General features: G+C 37.5%; 1 protein-coding gene across 1 annotated transcript in view; it reads right to left on the bottom strand.

The window, feature by feature from the left end:
• MDGA2 (MAM domain containing glycosylphosphatidylinositol anchor 2) overlaps positions 1 to 20,938 on the bottom strand; it is a gene marked incomplete at its 5' end in the record, with an annotated part of 232,745 nt that overhangs the window by 25,642 nt on the left and 186,165 nt on the right. The window contains 2 exons of the mRNA XM_053475433.1: positions 2,612 to 2,881; positions 16,362 to 16,655. Coding sequence (XP_053331408.1) covers positions 2,612 to 2,881; positions 16,362 to 16,655 — 564 coding nt within the window. The remainder of the gene's footprint in view (positions 1 to 2,611; positions 2,882 to 16,361; positions 16,656 to 20,938) is intronic.

Here is a 20,938-nt window from a genome sequence, read left to right as displayed (position 1 = left end):
AAATCCAATCAAAACTTCCTCAGCAAATTAAATTGATGATAATGCGATTAAATGGAAAGCGTGAAATTCTACACTTCTTACAAGTACGGTACAGATTGAAACGTAGATGTTTTGACTTACTTGCCATACTATATTGACTGTAGGAACATTTTCACCCTGATTTTAACTCCTAAAATTAGGGGTGAAGCTTATAACGAGTATTAAGTATTTCGGTAAGTGGAAATGCCAATGCTGGTGTCCATGTAGACCTCATCAAAAGGTGTGTCCACATTGATACCGGCCTAGATGGGAGCAAGAGAGGGCCTTTCCACATAAAGAAATGCTCCATGCTTCTTAATGAAGTTGCACACTGGCCACCTAGCACGTGGGGCAAATGCCCAGCGGCCCCCTGGCCAACATCACCTTGTACTCAACCGTCCTGAGATTGGGGGCTTCGGCGTGCAGCTAGCCGCTGGACACACCTGTCCACAAAAAAACACAAGCAGAAACCAGCAGTCTGTGGCCTCACATATCTGGCTGATGGCCGCAATGACATCATAAGATGGCCACCGGATTTTAAGTACCAGGGCCGCCCAGTGGCAGATCGGGTGCTGCAGCTAGCGCCTGGATATGTTTGGCTGCACACAACGCAAGCAGAAAACAGGCCTCACATTTCCAGTAGATGGCCACAATGACGTCATCGGATGGCCACTAGATTAAAAGTGCCAGGACCGGTCAACAATGGCCAGTCTGGCTTTGTGTACATGATTCCCTTTTGTTGCTTTCGCCTACACTTGGGGAACGACCACTAAAGGAAAAGATTAGGTGTTTCATTCTAATTCCACCCACTTCCACTCAAGCGACACCATTGGCAACCATATTCAATATTTTTGGCAACATTTTCACAAATTTGTGATGATTTAGCCATCTTATGACCTACCTACAATTTAAGTTTTATTTTTTATAATTTTTTTTTTTTTAGCGTGTAAATGGCCCGCCAACACTCCTAATCTACCAGGATTTCTGCCAGTATATTGGCAGTTTTAATATTGGCGTTCGTTTTCCCTTCTGGTTATACCAAAACAAAGGATCTTTTTTTTTTAACCAATTCAAAGTTCTCAATTGAAATATCAATAGATATTTATTAAACTAACCAAAAACTTAAAATTTACAGCATAATGCCAATAATTTTCTTTAGAGACCTTCTCAATTTGTACCGTTTCTATCGTTATCCACATGTAACATCAATTTAATTGCTCAGAATTTATTGCTTATCATCCTAAGCCTCCTCCTAGATGTTCTCTCGTCTTGATAGACTGTAAATTACTGAAATGAATGGCTGCAAATATTATATCGTAAAGTATCATTTAATAGTGATCCAACAAATTCCCATTTTCTAAGACTGACAATATCATCAATCACCGTATTCCCTCATTTGGATTTTATTGCATGTGCAAACAACTGTGGCTTACATTTTTTTAATGGTTCTGTATTAAAATAATAATAAAAAAAATCTGCTAATTGAGTATATTTAGAGGTTTCAGTAATTTAATCTCAATTTACATAATTCAGTGATAAGTATAGTGCTACAAGAAAAAAAAAGGCATTTGGAAGCTGGAGTCAGGCGATGGCCCTAATGGGTTTGTGTACACCAAAGATCTTTAGTGTTTATGGTTGGTCATACAATACATGGCGTGTCTTGTCCCACCGCCCCATGTTATATGGGTACATCACAAGCATACCTTGGAACTCTCCGGGTTTCGCCAGGAGACTCCAGGAGAAGTGCTGCTTCTCCGTTTCTCTGGGTGGACACCTGAATCGTCCAAGTTGCGGTGTCCTACTATGGCCCACTCCCCACCCATTTGCCCTTTAAATGGAGGTTTTTCCCGAGACTTCAGCGGGAACTCCCACTTACGTCGGGGCGGGGTGCTCACTGATGTCAATGGGAACGCCCAACTATGTCAATGGGAACGCCCAACTATGTCTATGGGAACGCCCAACTATGTCAATGGGAACGCCCACCGACATCAGCGTGACCACCAGCGACGTCAGCAGGAGTGCTGACTCACGTCAGCAGGTAGTCCTGGCCGCGTCTCGCAGGGGTAGCCTCCAGGTAGCCGACCCCAAAAGTTCCCAGGTGCGTTCACAAGATGTTTTCCTGTGGAGTCACCGCACTTCTTTCGTGGATGCCCGATTTTTTATTTTACGCATCCAGAGACGTCAGCCATGGACGGGACATGCTGCTAGAGCCACCTTCCGATTCGGACTGTTGTCAGGGATAGATTTAGGTGGCAAACGGAACTCATTTCATCCTAAATGGGGGTATCACATCACATCAATTAAAATACATATTAATATTATTGTAAATGTTGGTCTTCATGGTTCGATTTGGAGTTTAAAAACAAACGATATCATCTGAAAGTCATAAGCTGGATCCTCCCTTCATTTCCACCGACTTGTTTTACATTACAAATTAAGTGTTTATTACGGTGGGTATTGTCTTACATTGAATCCAGCCTGATATTTTTCTTCGTATAACATCACAAAGTACACAGATTAAAAATAAATCCTAAATAATTGAAATGGAAGCCTGTAAACGTGTCGCCGAGGATATTTCTGTGTTAACGCTTACCTGTAACCAGGAAACTGCATCTACCAGCTCCGGCTTCGTTAATGATACTACAGTTGTAAGTTCCATATTGGTCCTTGGCACGGATCGTAACTGTTAATTCTGTAAAGTCTTGCGAGTCAAACTGTCCTTTCTCCAGTAGTCTGTTCCCAAATCTCCATTCGTACATAAGGACTCGAGTGGGGTACGCTCGCAGCACTCTGCAATTCATGGTGATGCTGTTGTTCAATCCTAGCCTTATCTCCTGAAATGTTGGTTCTACTGTAGGCGGATCTGTAAAATAATAAGAAAATGAGAAATGATTAAGTTCAGGTGCCATTCATTTCATAGCAAAAATCGTCGGACCGGAGGAGGGGAGTTGCAGCTCTGTAGCTGCAGCTTCTATCTTAGGTAAATGCCTGTTTTTGTTTTTTTTTTTTAAAAGAATGCATATTAAAATACTCATAAAGTACTTTAATATTAATTCATCTTTACAGGCGCTGTCAGAGACATTAATATCTCCCCTTTTGGTATTTTCACCGTATAAAACAAAAAATATAAAAAATATAAATTTCACTATAGTACTCAGTGGGATGTTCTAAGCTATCAAACTCCAGTTAAGATTTGCCACACATTTGATCTTTATAAACAACCTACATTAACCCCTTAATGACAAAAAATGCATTGTTTTCAATGGGCTTAGGGACCGTCCATTGTCCTTAAGGGGTTAAATGTTAAAATAGCTGCCCCCTTCATATATACAGGAATGGAGTTCAGTATAAATCATGAAATTACCAAATTATTCAGTATAATTTCTACAACTTCTTAAGGAGAACACCCAAGGAATAATTTTTATTTATTCACATAGTTTAAAAGCACTCAGATATTTGTATAGATCTGCTATATTGTAATATTTTTTATATTTTTATATAAATATTTTAAATACATATAATTTTTTTAATGTATTTTTATATTTAGAATTTATATTTTTCGGTGAAAGAAAATAATATTACATAGTCTAGCAACACTCCTTCCGCCACAATATATTTCAATTTTATCCGTGGCAATGGAATCCGAAACATTTAAAAGATTTATTAACGCAAACCAGACAGAAAGCATTGAGTTTTGAAGGATATTTAAAACACTTTTCAAACTAAACTTCCCAAATTAATTATTGGGTGGTGGAGTCCCAGCCGATGACTTGTCTTTGTCTCAGCGCCACGCTTGTAATAAGAAACATTAATTTATAAAGCTTAGACTTTGCGGGTCATTAATCTCCGCCTGGCATTGTGCTCTCCTCTAAGAAGAGTAAAAAGCACAATTCACAGTTTTTAAAATAACTTCCTTTATCTTTTTTTCTCAGGCAAAAAGTCAATGGATAAGTTCAGATCTAGGTTAATGTGTCTGGGAAATCACAATGTTTGAATGGAAGATAAAAAAAAGTATATGTGGTCGATGTATCGGTGATACGGAATCTCCCGGCGTTCTGTTAATTAAATGTAATGTAATCATAGTTTGGCCAAAGGAACTGGATGATTAGTCAATAAGGACATTTTATTTATAGGGAAAGTATATAAATTACACCATATCTACATGTTTCTCGGTGAAACACAATTGGTACATCAATAATTTATTAATATTGCTGAGAAATCCAGCTAGGTTATTGATGTAGCCCAAAGAGGAGTCACTTATAAAAAGAGCTGGTCATGAAGATGACATCTCTGAGGTCCCAAAAGGTTGTCTCATTTTAATATGTTTTCCCATGTTGGTCCAACACAAGGTATTAACTAAAGACTCATGAAACATGATGTTTTTGCTTGCTTTATAAAATTAGTGTGCAGAGTTCTACACTTAAACTAATATGTATTTGTCGTAGACATTATGGGAAACAACAGTACATTTTTATACTCTGAGAAGATCTTCAAATACAAAAAAAGGCTTTGTAAGAAATTCATGTTTTGGGAAAGTCAAGTCTCACCCAAAGACTGCCTGATGGTCTCCAAGCCAGGAGATAAAGTAATTCTGTAGTAAAATATGCTACATTTCATGAACCATGAACAAGGTTCTATTGAACTCTATGCATGACATTCTATTGAACTCTACGAATCTCTTTTGCTCTCATACACTTCTTAATGGGAGCCAAATCATGAACTGGTCAGCCATTTTGGGTTAAAGTCCAAAGCTTTGAGCAATTTGATCTTAAATTACGATGGCTTTCCAGCATCTGTTTTGACTACACCATGGCAGACCCATCACTCTCCAATTAAACCAAAATTGAAAAAGGCTCCAGGCACTCAAGGGTTCCATCAGGCAGATTTATTGAAAGAGACGAACAACAACGTTTCGACCTCACGATGAGGTCTTTATCAAGTTCATCATCGTGAGGTCGAAACGTTGTTGTTCGTCTCTTTCAATAAATCTGCCTGATGGAAACATTGAGTGCCTGGAGCCTTTTTCTATTTTGATTTACTGGGGAGCTGGCCCTTCCTGGCACAGCTAAGCACCTGAGTTCCTGTGGGGAGTGTGTGCAGATTCCTGATTCTGTTGACTCTCCAATTAAACCAGGCTAGGGCAGGTCTGGGACCTGCATGGGAACTTTAAGAAACCTCTAAGAAGATCCAATTTTACACATTGTGAACCTTTCATTGGAACCAAGTTACAGTCAGACCCTAGAGGCTTGACCGAAAAGCTCTGCTCTGTATAGATGTAATTCAGCGTAGTCCTATGGAGCCAGAACGACATGACTTTCCTACGTACCGTCACCATCCAACCTCTTTCATAAAGCCAAGGAGATTCAGACAAACAGTAGAAATATAATTATGAAAAAGAGAAATGAGGGTCATCTCCAAAAATTAAATCCCCACTGAACCAACCCTTCCATTTATTTATGATTATTGATTTAATTTAACTTGAAAAGTTTCTATTTAGACCCAATCAACTTAATTCCAAGCGACAGAAGCAACTGCGGATTAAATTATCAGCATAACGGAACCCAGAAGGTAATGGGGAAACCATCATTTATTCGTTGGATGAAAGGAATAGATTTTTTTTTTTTTTCAATGAAATTTAATTCACAATCTTGATCAAATCAAGTCAAAGAATACAGACCACAGAAAGTATTTTTTGGAAAGTGCTCAAAATACGGGTTTCTTACTTAAAACGCAGCTACCGATGATTGTAGCCTAATAGCTGTTTTTATTTTATTTTTTTTTACATCAATTGACAGGCGCTAAGTGGTAGGCAGGTGATTGCTACATTATTTGCACTTTTCTTTGATTTGTTTGTTCAAAGTAGATTGGATTTTGTTCGTTCGGTAATTATACTGTACTAGAGTATTTAAGGTAACACAGTAATAACAGTTTTTAAAGAAACGTTCGCTTCTCGCTAAGTTAAATAACTTAATATTGAAATCATGAGTGAGCTTATTCGTTAATAAGTGTGGGTATATAAAACATATGTATGTATGTGCTGGGTTTCAACACGTGTTAAAGCAGTAAGTGGGTAGTGAATGCTTTTTATGGACTAATATTTAAGTGATATGTTTTGTCATATAGTTTTTTTTTTTGTGGCCAAAAAGGCTCTTTGTCTTCAAGTGCAAGAGACCCATTAACCCCTTAAGGACAATGGGCGGTTCCTAAACCCATTGAAAACAATGCATTTTGAGCCTGTACATGTACGGGCTTTGTCATTAAGGGGTTAAAATAAATGTAAGCCCACCTAATGTGTATACTATGGGGGCATCCACTTTAAGATGCTGTTCTTAGGGTCTGCATGATTATATCGTTAACGACTGGTCTGCATCATGGTGCATTCATGGTTTAGGACGATGCACCTTCTTGGCATTTATTTTATGGACAGATCTGATGTCAAGCTTTGCAAAGAAAATATAATCTCCATTTCAATATATGTATAGAGCCAGCCGTGTATTCTGGCCTAGACCTTCTAGGTCGACAGGCCCATGGGGCGGCAGCCCCTTTACCCCAAAGCTAGTGGTGGATCTCCATACTGGTGGTGATCAGGCTCTCCGGTGCCCTGCTGCCCAATGGCAAGTTACAGCCCGATGCGTTGCATGCCTAAGAGGCAGAGCGGCAAGATATGACATCATAACAGTAAAATCAGAGAAACTACTGAATGAGTCGCATTAGCACATTTTTGAGACTACCTAGCTTTCTTATATACCTGAAGAAGAGACCTAACTAGGCTCAAAAGCTTGCAATCTAATTCAATTCTAGATATATATATATATATATATATATATAGTGCACATAATATCTTTCTTGTCAGCGGAAACACACAATTGAAGGTAGAATAATGGTATACAAAAGCAATGTTTAGCAGACCATTCCGACATTGACAAGAAAAATAGACCGTGGTAACGGTTCAGAGGTCTTTGTCGCTGTCATTATGTCTTCAAATCTCCCTTGTGAGCATTATATTTTACGTCTCTCAGCGAAGATTTTTATTTAACCTCTCGATAAATATATTTCAGGGAAATTCTGTAAGTGTTCACAAATAGAGAAACATCTCTTCTGCGTTATAGAAAAAGGTCCATTAGATTTCAAATGAAACTCTGTACTAACAATAGTTCTTCTTTGATGAATGTGATGTTTTGGGTGGCTTTCCCGGCTCATTCACCACACTGAGCTCATGCTTTATGGCAATGCTAATGGGGTCTGTTTCTCTATAGACTGTTATTAGTCAAAGTGTCCAGCTGGGCGATTAAGACCGAGTCATTCTATTGTTGATAAGGAGTCGGGGGGTGTTTGTCTAGTAGATTGGGGCTCAGATAACAGAGCGAGAACTCAAACAAATGGATTGCCAAATTGTAACTTATTAAGTTGTCACTATTAATGCTATTTTATGTTTTCAACAAATAAAGCCACTTAATTAATGTTAACTTCATCTGTATTATTGGAAAATGTAATACATTGTATAACCTTTACACAAGTCACCTCAGGAGACATTCAATCGTCAAGTAATTGCCTGTGTTTTACCAAACGGCTATTTTTATTTCATAGTTCATTGTAAATAAATATCACAATTATTCAGAGTTTGTTTGGAAATGTTGTCAAAAATATGTTTAATTTTTTCACCTTTCTAACATGCAATAAAACGGAATAATATTTGCTTTCCAGTAACGGACAAACAAATAGAATTTGGCACGTTTTTAGCATTCTGAAGATGCTTATACATTCTTGAAACCCCGTTGATCAGAATATGCTGCATTCTTTAACATAAGGAAATCGGAGAAACTATTTTTCATTGGCTTAATTAAGTTTTGTCTGCGTGTGTTTCAGATTTTTAATGGATTTGTTTATCAAGACACAGCTGGGTGACTCCTTGGGTCTAAAATTGGAGCAACCTTCCAGTAGTGAAGAATTAAGCGAACTGTTCTAAATTTTCCACCAAACCAATATATCAGCATGGGGTATCCCAGCTAACGGGTTATAATATATGTTATACACTGCATAATATTCACCTACTGGATGTTTGGTGTATGGATGGGTTGCGCGTATATGCGTAGGGTGATTAGAAGTCTTGGGTTGAAATCCCAAACAAGCCCAAGGGTGGAAGGTAAATGTTGTGAATATTACAACAATTTTCATTCCTTCACACACACACTCATTCTAACCAGACACTGACAGTTCTAAAAACACCTAGATATGTATTGCAGTATCTCATATAGTAATGGGTTAATTTTCGACATGTTAATGGCGCGACACTAGACGATATGATATCAAAATTAAAATGCAAGCCAGACTTGCTGGGGTAAAAAAAAAAAAAAGAGAGCCGAGACATATAAATAGCTCAAATGGATTGTTCCTGATAATTTGTGAGACATACACGCTGTTGATTAATGATACGCTGATATGCCTTGACTGAACTTAATCACTTAAATATCAGTTGATATTGACAAAAAGGAAAAGAGTTATGTGAAAGTGTCTACGGTCTGAGCGAAAATCATGGCATGAATTTTAAGTGAGGCTTGAAGAGTTTTTGGCAATTTATAGCTTCGGACAATATTTTACTTAGATACTCATTGGCTGTAATTACAGGTACTCATCAAGACAGTGTTCACTACTGCTCATCCCACGGGGGGCTTCCACAGCCAAAACTAACCCGTTGCCCCCAGAATTCATCCCAACTAACCAACAGGAAGACTTGGAGATATAAAAAGCAACCAGGGATGATTATGGGAAAGGAAGTATAGGAAATAAGAAGTGAAAGAGTGACAAATGGTAAAATAGACTAAGGGATGAAAGGGTAAAAATAAAGAAAGATGCGAAAGTTGGTTGAATTGATGGTTTATCAATGGTGGGCACAAAGATCCCCCACCTTAAATTGGTTATTTCTGTTGGCCTAAGAACCAATGTTTTCAAAAAGTATGAGAACCCCCAACATCCACAAGGAAATCAACCAAACCAACAAGATACTTCAGAACTATGTAGATCCTAGAGCTCCTAGTTATGGCTGCTAATTGACAAACCACCAGAGAAGTTCTTGGGTTTCCAATGACATATAAGCCCAACACTATACACTCAACCATTGCTCCCCTGGCCAACCTCCACCTCGTCTCAGATCTCATATGGAAATGGAAACATCTGGGAAAGCAAACCCAGAATGTTTTTGAATATAATATTCTTTATAGAATCTACAATGAAATGTAAAATAACATCTGAATCACCGACTGTCCCATTCTTAATCTAATATATACAATATTCATGCTCCCTTATAATAAGGGCAATTATTAATATGGCATTTTTGGTTTGGGCACACGGCAGTTCAGTTAATGATCCAATTATTAATGAGCATATCTTGACAAGCAACATAAATACCACAAAAAGTTGCTGTACTATGAATGTTTTTGAGAATACGATCAGTGTATTGAGTATATAACACGGATGTGCGATAAGTAAAAGTGACAGGATAAAATGTGAGATAGAAAGATGTGAAGGATGGGGAAGCATCATATATGAAAAAATAATCCACCAATGAAATCAAAGACTTTCTGATAAATTGACTTGTATGAAACACATTTTCCCTCTCCAGTATCTATTACCGAGAAGTACTTCATCATCATTATCTCCCGTACAATATCCTCATCTTCACATAGTGGATGCTTTGGTGTCATAATTAGATCCGCGTTCTCCATTTCCATCACATGCAGACCTCACCAAGATCTGTCATCGCTAATGAAAACACAGATACACTCGCTGATTATTACTGATGTTTAGCGACTTCCACCCACTTTACATTCTGTTAACCCAATTACCGCCAATGAAATCCATCCACGGGGCTGAAGCCAGGCTCGCATCCCACATCCCAGGCTCCTTTCTGCCTCCTCCCAAAAGAGGGGTATTTGTATGGTAAGGTACATATAGTATCAATAATATAAACTCATCCAATGCCTTTTTTCTCGCCCTATGTTCCATGCCTAGTGGCATGATGAGGGCTTATATATTAAAAAATACCCTCGGGGCATAACGGTATCCACCATCATCTGCTGATTGCGATGAGTAAGTTAAAGTAACATTAAATCTTTTACGAGGGATGAAGCCCATTCAATGCCTAAAATGAATACTGTGCCTGCTTGGTCCTCTATTATAGATAATAGTACACTCAGGGGGGCATGCTTAATTGGACAAATATATATATATATATATATATATATATATATATATATATATATTATCCAGTGCCTTTTCTTTTAATTCCTTTCAAGTCAATGGAGGATGCAATGCGTTTGCAGGCGAGGGCATGTGGAGTCATTCGAGTCACCTTATAGATCTATACACTAAATAAACCTTACAGAATAAATTAAGCAATCTATATCTATTACAAACCTACCTTATGCGTATAAAATGAGTACAATCATCCTAACTTCTGCATGATTATTCCCCCCAATTAACATTAACTCTTAACTCAACTGCCCATACACCTTTTTAGTACATAGACCCAAAATACAGAAGAAATACAGAGAAAAAAATATGCATTGCGGCACATTTATGACGTTAGTGATTTAATATGAATGCCTGTTATGAGCACACTTCATTAAAATGAAAAAATAAATTATATCATATTTTTCAGTTCCAACAGAGTTTTATTGGTGATATATAAAAATGTTTAAAGTTACCTTTACCTTTTGCCTGTAGTTTTACATCTCTTCACTTATATTTAGATGACTGTTTCTAAGTTAAATTATTATTTTTTTGGTTAGAAATTAAACAAACTGAAAACAAAGAATTTCTGATTTAAGCAAGGAAACTTTAACCCTAAAAACATGGCAAAGGGATAAATATTTTTCTTTTTCTCATGAATATTTAATCCAACAAGAGAAAAATATGTAGAAGTGAAATGTCACGCTGTAAATAAGTAAAAATGAGTAAATAAAACATCTACATTAATATTTCAAACCCATTACATTCTGTTTTCAAGGCTTTGGATTTATGTTAAAAAAAACAAACCAAAAACATAATGTTTTGAATAAACTCTTTGGAGGGGGAAGGAAGAGAATTTCTGGATAAAAAATTGATTAGATAATGCAGGCTGTGCCACAGGCTGCCACCGGTCTTTGAGACGAAATAAAAAACCAGCTCGATATTCTTTTTTTTCTCTGATAGCTTCATTAACTCTTCATTCCCCCTTCATGTTATTACCATGTACGGTTTTGGAATTGGGGCATTAAGTAACAGTTGCAAGACGCGTTGTGTTCTCAGACGATACCTAGCTTTAACAAAAAAAATCAATAAAGTCATATTGCTATTCTCGGGATTTCACCTAATTTGTCACAGCATCAACGACTCTCTTTGTCCTGAGGGCGCATTTTAAAAGAGAAAAAGGATCAATTTTGTCCGAATACCAAGTTGGCACATGAAATATGGCTTTCGGCTGCATTAAGGCACAGCGCTAAGGACTTATTATTAGAGAAGAATATATGGATCTCTTGCCGACTGGTACCCATTTGCCATCTATTAAGTGACATTTAGTATAGCTTTGTGATGGGTATGCAGCAGCCACTTGATAAATACTTATAATGTACTACAATACGATCAGTTATGAATTGCCAACCCGCTATTACCGCATTGTTGTATTTCGCTTTCCTGTAGAATAACACACCACCCTTCCGTTGAATGGCATTATGTATTTCTAACTCGATATGGAATGCTGCATACGGACTTTAGGAGACGGTACTATGGCAACCAAGGACACTATTTTGTTTTCCGTCAAGCCCCCGGCGCATTTACTTCTCGTCCCTTTTTTCTGTTTAGTACAATGTATACAATGCATATGTTTTTGTACAACTGATTTACCTTTTCAAACGCATGTCATGTAAAGCTAAATGTTCCGTTCCAAACCATCTTAATAAGGTGAAAACGCAGTATATTATTTGTGTAAACAAGTAGATGGTTCAAGGAGAGATTGGGGCTAAAAAAAAAAAACTCCATGGAATAGAGGTTTTTCTGAGGAAAGGTGGAATTTTTGTATAGGTAACGTAGAAGGACTATACACTAAAGGGCGAGTCGGCAGGAGAGTTTGTAGGAGAGTTTGAAGGAGAGCTGTGTTTCAGCTCCTTGACTTCACTCTACTTTATGAAGGTCCAACCCCAATTAGTTTTTTTGCTGGAGATACTTGCCAGTTTGGGCCATTTATAGTGAATAGTGGATGAGTTAAAAACCACAACTCTCCTTTTAGTGAATAGCATGAGAGAAATCGTGTCGGTATGAGCAAGGAAATGTTATGAGAAAATAAAAGAGGGGAAGGTCATGAGATGCGAGATATATATGCAAGGGATTGGAGACATGGCAGGTCCTCCACATGGTTTCTGGTTATCAGGGAGCAGAGATCTCGGCTGCTCCAACATAGATGACCATGATATGTTCCAGAAAGTAGGATTTGTGTTTGAATATTGGCATCTTGTATAGATCTGTCAGGGGACATTACATTACATCTCTGAAGCCTCCACTGGGCCATGATGGAGAAGACTTGCTCAGTTAGGGAAAGGTAAAGTGGGCCTCTGAAATAGAAGGACAGGATTAGGGGTCCTTGGGATCCATCACTGTATTTACCAAGTGCAAGATAAGGAATGGTAATTTCAATACTTTTGTTAATATGTCTGAAGTAGCGTGTTTTGGCCTAAACCAACTGGGCTTGGGGTGGCAGGTCTAAATGGGGGGCAACCAACTAATTGGGTGATCAGGCTGCCTGTAGCTGCCACTAATAAATGGGGCGGTTCCATGCATCCTTAAAAGTGGAACGCCAGGATATGACATCAAATCCCGACATACAAAAGAAAGATGGCAGCATGGAAGGGGTGTCTGGAGGGTTAGTCCGAGACCAGGGGCCAAAAGGAATATACGTCACTGTCTGTATGACTTATATAGTAAAAGTATAAAAAAAGTAAAAATTTTAACAATGTAACAAAGAGAGATTTTCTAATTTTATTAAAATATATTTTAAATCTTATAAAAGACAAAGAGGTTTATGCAATATATGGCTGTTGATACGCAGATTGTAGTAGATACGATTAGAATGCTGTAGTTACTACATACTCTGCAGTATTCAGAAACCGCCAGCCTAAATACAAATAAAATACACGGCAGTATCTCAAAAATATTGCATTACAATTGCTAACGGGTCGTTTGGTTATAGAATTTGAGCAGATGCTCAAGATATGCTTTATATAACCCCGGATAACCATGGACTCTTTAATGACTCCTCAAGGTACAAGGGAAAATATTGGCTCATTATAAATCCATTCGGACCGGAAAAAAAAAGAGACTTTAAATTTTATCTAAATTTGTTCTGCGCATGAGGTTGCTGATGTAGCATATACTTTTTACGCACGTTGCTTCTTTTTGCTAATCTATTCTCTTGTTGCTAATTGGCTGCGACGCAGGTACCGTAAACACAGCGATTTAACCCTTTTGAATGCTGCTGGAGGAAGTGGGAAACCTGCTCCGAAAGTTTCCCCTATATATAGAATTGTTAAAATTATACATTGTTTTATATAGCACTAGAAACAAGCTTTTTTTTCTAGTATTCTTACATTAACTATATTTTTTTCCTGTTGACGTAGAGGTCGACAATTTTGGTGCCGTCCCCTACTCTTAGACCAACACTGTGTTGATTGTCTTATGACAAATCTAGTCCGTGCCATACGTCATATGGCCTACTATCCTATAATTTATCACAAGGAACTGGAAAGGTTTGAGAACTCACCAGGCACATCTGCATGGAGGTCCAGAGCCATCTAAAAGTAGGCATCCATGGTGCCTATATCACATGTGTGTCCATTAAGTTATACATTATGCAGGGCAAGTTCAGCGCTTCTTACTGGAGAAACTAGCCAGTGGTAGCCATTCATAATGAATAATAAGCCATTCTCACTTGTAAATAGACCCCACAGACTTTATTTCATACTCTTTTCGCCTACAGACGGTAACCTTTTGATCTTATCCTCCCGTAAGAAAGGAATGAGGGCCAAAAAATGAGGACTTCACTATGTAGGTCTACCTCTCGGTTTATTAACCTTATAATGTCTGCTAGCATCACTGCTCCGAAAGCAAATATGCTTGAAGCTTATACCAATCATACAGCGCGTTTTGTTACGTGTAGAAGAGTATTTTTTGTGTGCTTTGTGTAACTTAACACTTCAACATCGCACCGAGCCTACAAGGAGCTGAGAATTTGTCCGTTACTGAAAAAAAAGGAAACACAAAAACAACCGAGAAACAACATTACAACGTATCACAGAGTCTGTAAAAACAATTCCAGTACATCAGCATGGGTTTTGATTATAGCTCAAACGTGACAAGGTTTCTAACAAGATAAACGCCAGTGGGCTGAAATCACAATGGTTCCTGCGTATACGGGTTGGTTTTCTTTAGAAAACAAACTACTGATATATATATATATATATATATATATATATATGTTCAATCTTACATACTGCTTTAGTTAAAAATACTTTATTTTTATATGTACAGATAGTATGTTTTTGTCACCTGTTTGTGTAACAAAGTAGAGGCTGGTAAAGTATTGGTATTGATGCCCACGGGGAGGGGCAGCATGGGCTATAGTGGGCCTTGACTGTTGTGCGGAGGAGGGGTAGGCTTTTTTGGCGGGAATTTCAAGGGGGTGGAGTTGGGGATAGGTTATATAAGTGGCTGCTTTCCCAGGCTCAGGAAAAAATTCTTGTGGTTATCTTGCCTGGTTGCGTGTCCCTCCCTTTTCTTTTGTTTGTTGGTTTGTGTCGTTTTGTCACAGTCTGTGGGGCGGCAGCTTGCCAGGTATCCAGGGGGTTAATGTGGTGGTAAGTGAATGGTTGGTAACATCTGGTGGGCGGTTCTTGGCTGTCAGTGCTGGGAACCTCAGGTCAGAGTGGGGGCATCTGGGTTTGTCCCTTCCTTAAGTGGTATTTGGTTATGGTACCCAGATTACTTGGCAGGCTTGGTGTGTTCATTGTGTTTATTGTATATATTTATACGTTTGTGTTTGGAGTCATTGTCCTTGTTAACGCACCGATGTTTATTGTTTCAGGTTTTGGCGTGACAATGACTCTAATAAATAAAATTGGCTGTGGCCTTTTCTTATCCATATTCATAGGTGTGTGATGTCATTATTGGGGTTAATGGGGAGTGAAGCCTAGCCCGGAAAATCGAAGCTACAACAGTCATACTCTTGTTCTTAGACTATAATTCCAATCATCTAGCAGCCGCTGACTTTTAATTAATACTATTGAATCGTTTTGTGTTAATCTGTAATTCATGTAAAATTGGGAAGTATCCTGGGAGTGTGTGTGCACACCTTTACTATTAAATCCAGAGGGGGGAAAAAAAACCAGTATTTCATATTTATTTGTAGGCTATACCATGTTTAAGCAGGGTCAGTCTGGAGATTAAAACTGTCCCTGGCACTTTAAGGCCAGCAGCCGATAAATGATGTACACGATATACATAGCAACTACACTCTGGCAGTGTGTGATTGTGTACATCTAACCAGTGGATGCCCACAAACGGACCGGATCTGCCACACAAACAACAGTAATGTAAGTGACTGGTGCTACCTGGGACCGGCCCACTGGGTATCAAGTTACCCTGTTTAAGGATCATTAATAGCTCAGAAAAACAAGAAATAAAACTGCAAGAAGCAGAATTCTTCGAGACACTTATAGAACGCTACCATGGACAAGGGATGACTCAATGATTAAAGAACACATAATTTCCTATTTTGCTATATATTATATAAAAAATATCTCAAAAACTAATATGTGGTAGGGTGAGCTTTAGCATTCATAAGATAAAAATCCATAAACAATAAATGTTCCATCGTCAACTGGAATAAATTGGTGATTGTTACTGCAAAGAAATAATAATAAAAAAAAGAACAAAACAAGAAAATGCTGTTGCTTCATGTCAATTGTGGTCACCAAGACTTAAAATAACCCTGCAAAAAGTTATTTTAAAGGCCTAAAAACATATCTACTTCTGGTGCTATATAAATGATCCCATCTTTATCAGAACATTCCACAAAATGTTCTTTTAGAGGATAAAGGTTTCTTTTATTGATGTTATCTTTCAATAATTAACATTTCTTTAATAATTAACCATTGACATGATTTTAAGACATTGCTCCATAAAATCAGTCGCAAACCAATATTTCTTTTAAGGCATCAATCTTTTCTTCATCCAAAAAGGTTACAAGAAGACAAATGTATTTTACAACATTGGAAATGCAATAAAAAAACACAAGGGCCGCGACCCTTCGTACTCACATTGCACAATCAGCTGAACGAGCGCCTCTCTTGGCTTAACATTAAATCCATTGTATTGACTCGTTTGACATCTGTACGTTCCTGTCATTTCTCGAGACACATTCACAATTCTCAATATCCCATCATAGCTTTCCATTTGCATCGATCCGTCGGGCATTGGAACTTCTTTATCGGCTCTCGACCACATGATTATTGGCTTGGGTTTGCCAGAAACTTGGCATTGTAACTCTATGGTGTCTCCTTCCCGGGCAACCATTGGAGATTTCCCTTTAGGAACGGTAAGGTTTGGTGGAACTGAAAGAAAATAGAACCTAATATTAACAAAAAAGAATATTATAAAGAGAGCCGATGAGTTGAAACATATTTCCATATCATCTTCATTATGCATTTTCATAAGGACCATCACTGGAACAGTTTGGTTTCCACCATAAGTGAATCCAATAGAATCTATGTTATGAACTATTGATAACTTAATAATTGAAGAATCTCATTGAGGAACATACCCAATATTGACTCTGATATTCCAGAGTGATGGCTTCTACCTCGTTCTAGATGGCCTCATCGTGTGTGTTTTCTAGGCAATACTCATCAAATGATCATTTGTAAGTGGAAGCATTAATGAAGCAAGACATGCCACAGCACGGAAATCAAAAAAGCAAAAAGATAAGTCAGGCTGTGGCGTGAGAAAAAAAAACCAATGGGTTTATTATTAGAATAACGCCTTTAGCTAATTCCAGCGAACAAAAGAGAATGTCATTGACTGAAGTACAAGCAGATGGTCCTGCGCCGAAGAATTTCCGATCTATCTCATCAGCACCATGTACAGTAATATGGCTACCGCTCTACGTAGTGCTCCATCATTATTCTTCCAGCAGGTGCTGCTGCTGCTTAAGGATTATCATACACGGAGACGCAGGATAGGAAAAAAATAGCATAATCATCAAACCAGTAGGAAAAATAAATTACAAGGATGATGTATGACATGTCAGGGGTCACCCACGACCATATCGTTACTTTTTTTAAAAAAAACCTAACACCTGTATTGGACGAATTATTGATGTTTTAATTGAACATGAATGATGAAATTAGTGCATTTTTATATTACTTTAAGAGATTTATTATAATATATATATATATATATAATATTTATATATATATATATATATAATATTTATATATAATATATAATATATATATATAAATATAATATTTAAAAAATAATAATAATTATAATAAAAAATAATAATAATAATAATAATAATAATAAAATATATATATATATATATAAAACATTGGGAAAACAACAGACTAGATGGACCCAATGAGGGTCTGTTGACCCAATGGGGATCTGTTGTCAATGTTTCTATGACTTTTATAATTAATTATTTATTTAATTTATTATACATAATCTTCTACTTTTATGTAAAGAGGTTCCAACCAATAAATGTGTTTCCTGCTGTTATAATTGTTAGGATATCTTAGAACTAGAAGTTAAACTGCCACCTAGGAGATATACGGTCCATTAAAACATTTTTTTATTAGTTATATTTTAGGTTTTCTTTCACACGTCTGCTTTCTTCTGGTGTTTTCTGATCGTTTAATAGAATAACAGCTAAATAGAGCGTAGAAAATGTCCATAAAACTGTCTGTTGGTGAGAGCTGATCAAAAATTCATGATTCCCTTACAACTATTGTTATAATGTAAAACCAGCAAAAAAGAGCGAAATAAAATGTCCTCTGTTAGTGTCCCTTCTGCGATGTTATCAGCAAACAGCGAGGATTCGGCTAAGCTATCGCATAAAGTACTGTCTCTCATTTAAAGTGCTGTCATCTTTTAATATAACTGGACCTCATATGAAATAGGAATATAACGGTTAGGAAATTTGTATTCTCGGTGTTGTAGTGCGAAAAGACGCTCTGATATGTTTAGAGAAAAAATGTCCAGAATATGTGAGAAACACATACAAATATAAAACTCTAACTGCCACCTTTAACCCCTTCGTGACAAAGGCTGATTTTACTTTTTGTACCCTTTGTGGCAATGGCCGTTTTAACATTTCTGCGCTGCTCGTGTTTAGCTGTAATTTTCTTCTTTCCTGTTTACTGAACCCACACACATTAGATATTGTTTTTTTCAGGACAAGAAGGGCTTTCGGTAGATGACATTATTTGATTGTATCATATTATTTACTATTAAAAAAAGTATAAAATATGGTGAAAAATTTAGAAAAAAATGACTGTTTCTAACTTTTAGTTGAAAAATCTTTTACTCATCTATAAAAGGTAATGAAAAAACCTGCTAAATAGATTCTACTATTTGTCCTGGGTTTAGAAATACCCAATGTTTTTATGTTTTTTTGCTTTTTTCTACACATTATGGGGCAATAAGTACAGGTAGCATTTTGCTATTTCAAAGACATTTTTTCCAAATCTGGTAATTCTTCCCCCCTTGTGCCATTTCTGGTATCTTTGAAGCCGGCCAATGCAATTTACCCCATCAAGTCATATATTTTTGAAAACTATACAGCCCAGGGTATTCCAAATGCTAGTATTTTAACCCTTTCCAAGCTCTAATTCTACCACCAGTCTTTGTCAAACTTTATGGTAGTAATTTTTTTTGCATTTGTTTTTTCACACACATTTTACTTCAGGTATGAATAAACAGGTTCTGGTATATGTCACTATCATATAACACCCCAATATGTGTTTAGCAACATCTCCTGAGCGCAATGATACCCCACATGAATGATTTTGCCTGATTGTTTGGGGGCAAAAGGGGCACATTTGGGGCATGCGCATTTTCAATGTTGAACTTTGGCGTTTGGCGATCAACTGCCCATGTCCTATTTGGTACATCTTTGAGCCGGGCCATTTCAGTATGCCCAATAAAGCCATATATTTTTGAAAACTAGACACCCCGGGGTATTTCAAATGCTAGTATTTTAACTCTTTCCATGCACCATATCTACCACCAGTCTTTGTCAAACTTTGTGGTAGTCATTTTTTTGCATTTGGTTTTCCACACACATTTTACTTCAGGTATGAATTAAAAGTTTCTCGTATATGTCACTATCACAAAACACCCCAATATGTGTTCAGCAACATCTCCTGAGTACAGCAATACCTCACATGAACGATTTTGCCTGGCTGTTTGGGGGCAAAAGGGCCACATTTGGGACATGCGCATTTTTCAATGTTGAACTTTGGCATTTGGGGATCCACTGCCCACGCCCTATTTGGTACATCTTTGAGCCGGGCCATTTCAATGTGCCCAACAAAACCATATATTTTTGAAAACTAGACACCACAGGGTATTTTAAATGCTGGTATTTTAACTCTTTGCATGCACACATTTTACCACCTGAATTTTTTCAAAGTTTGCAGTAGTATTCTTTTGTGTGTATTTTTCCCCCACACACCTATGTTATGTATGAATTTACAGCTCCTGGTATATGCCGCTGTCACACGACACCCCAATATGTGTTCAGCAATATCTCCTCAGTACAGTGATATCCCACATGAATTGGTTTGTCATTTTTTGGGGGAACTAAAAGGCCACATTTGCATTTTACGTGTGCATTTTTCTAATTGGAAATTAGATGTGTGGCCATCCTTCCCCCCGTGTTAATTGGGACATTGTTGAACCCGGCCAATTCAATTTACCCCATCAAATCATACATTTTTGTAGACACCCCATGGTCATTTAATATGCCAGTATTTTAACTCTTTCCATGCGAGAATTGTTTTAAGCTAATGTGCTAATTTTAGGACTTGCTCACAAAAATATATTTTTTATATATATATTTTATTTTTTTTGCCTTTTTTTTAAAAAAAAATTCAACTTGGAGGTTCCCCTGATACTGACATCGGTGTGAAATTATTTTTACATTTTACTGTTTTTTTTTTACTATTTTTTTCTAATTATTATTAATTTTATTTTATTTTTTAATTTATTTTTACTAATCACACTGTGATTAGAAAGCTGGGCTCCATTGACTTGCATGGTTGAATGCAGTACCTGTATTCAACCTGCAAGTGGAGCCAGAGTTCTCTAGAGGGTCTGGAGACCACCTAGCGAACTTTTTCATCTTTATTGTTTTTTTTCCCGGGCGGTCACAGTCCATCCTGGGGTAAGTGTTTGGTGTCGCTGGATGCCTCCTGATCTAGGCATTCCAGCGACACCATTTAAGTTTAGGAGGTGATCGTTGATCGCCTCCTAAACGTTTTTAAAACGAGTGTCCGCCGCCATACAATGTATGGCGGATGTTGACGCCCCGGGGAGGGGCTAGACATGGCCCCTCGTGCCGATCGTGGCGTTGCTGAATGCCTCGAGGTCGAGGCATTACAGCAACGCCGTTTGGGTGAAAAAATCGATCACGGATCTATTTTTTTCATCCGTTTTAACAAATGACGGTCCTGACACGTCATTTGTCGTAAACGACTTGTTTTTCCGTGACGTGCCCGGACCGGCAACTGTCATCAAGGGGTTAACAAGAAACCAAAGCCAAAGCATGTCAAATTTAAAATATAAATTAACATGATCCTTGAAATGATGGCAGGCCTGGGTCTGCTTCAAG

This window comes from Spea bombifrons, chromosome 9, assembly GCF_027358695.1.
Source record: "Spea bombifrons isolate aSpeBom1 chromosome 9, aSpeBom1.2.pri, whole genome shotgun sequence".
NCBI classification, from domain to species: domain Eukaryota; kingdom Metazoa; phylum Chordata; class Amphibia; order Anura; family Pelobatidae; genus Spea; species Spea bombifrons.
The sequence above is the reverse complement of the archived record's forward strand: the minus strand, read 5'-3'. Positions and strand labels throughout refer to the sequence as shown.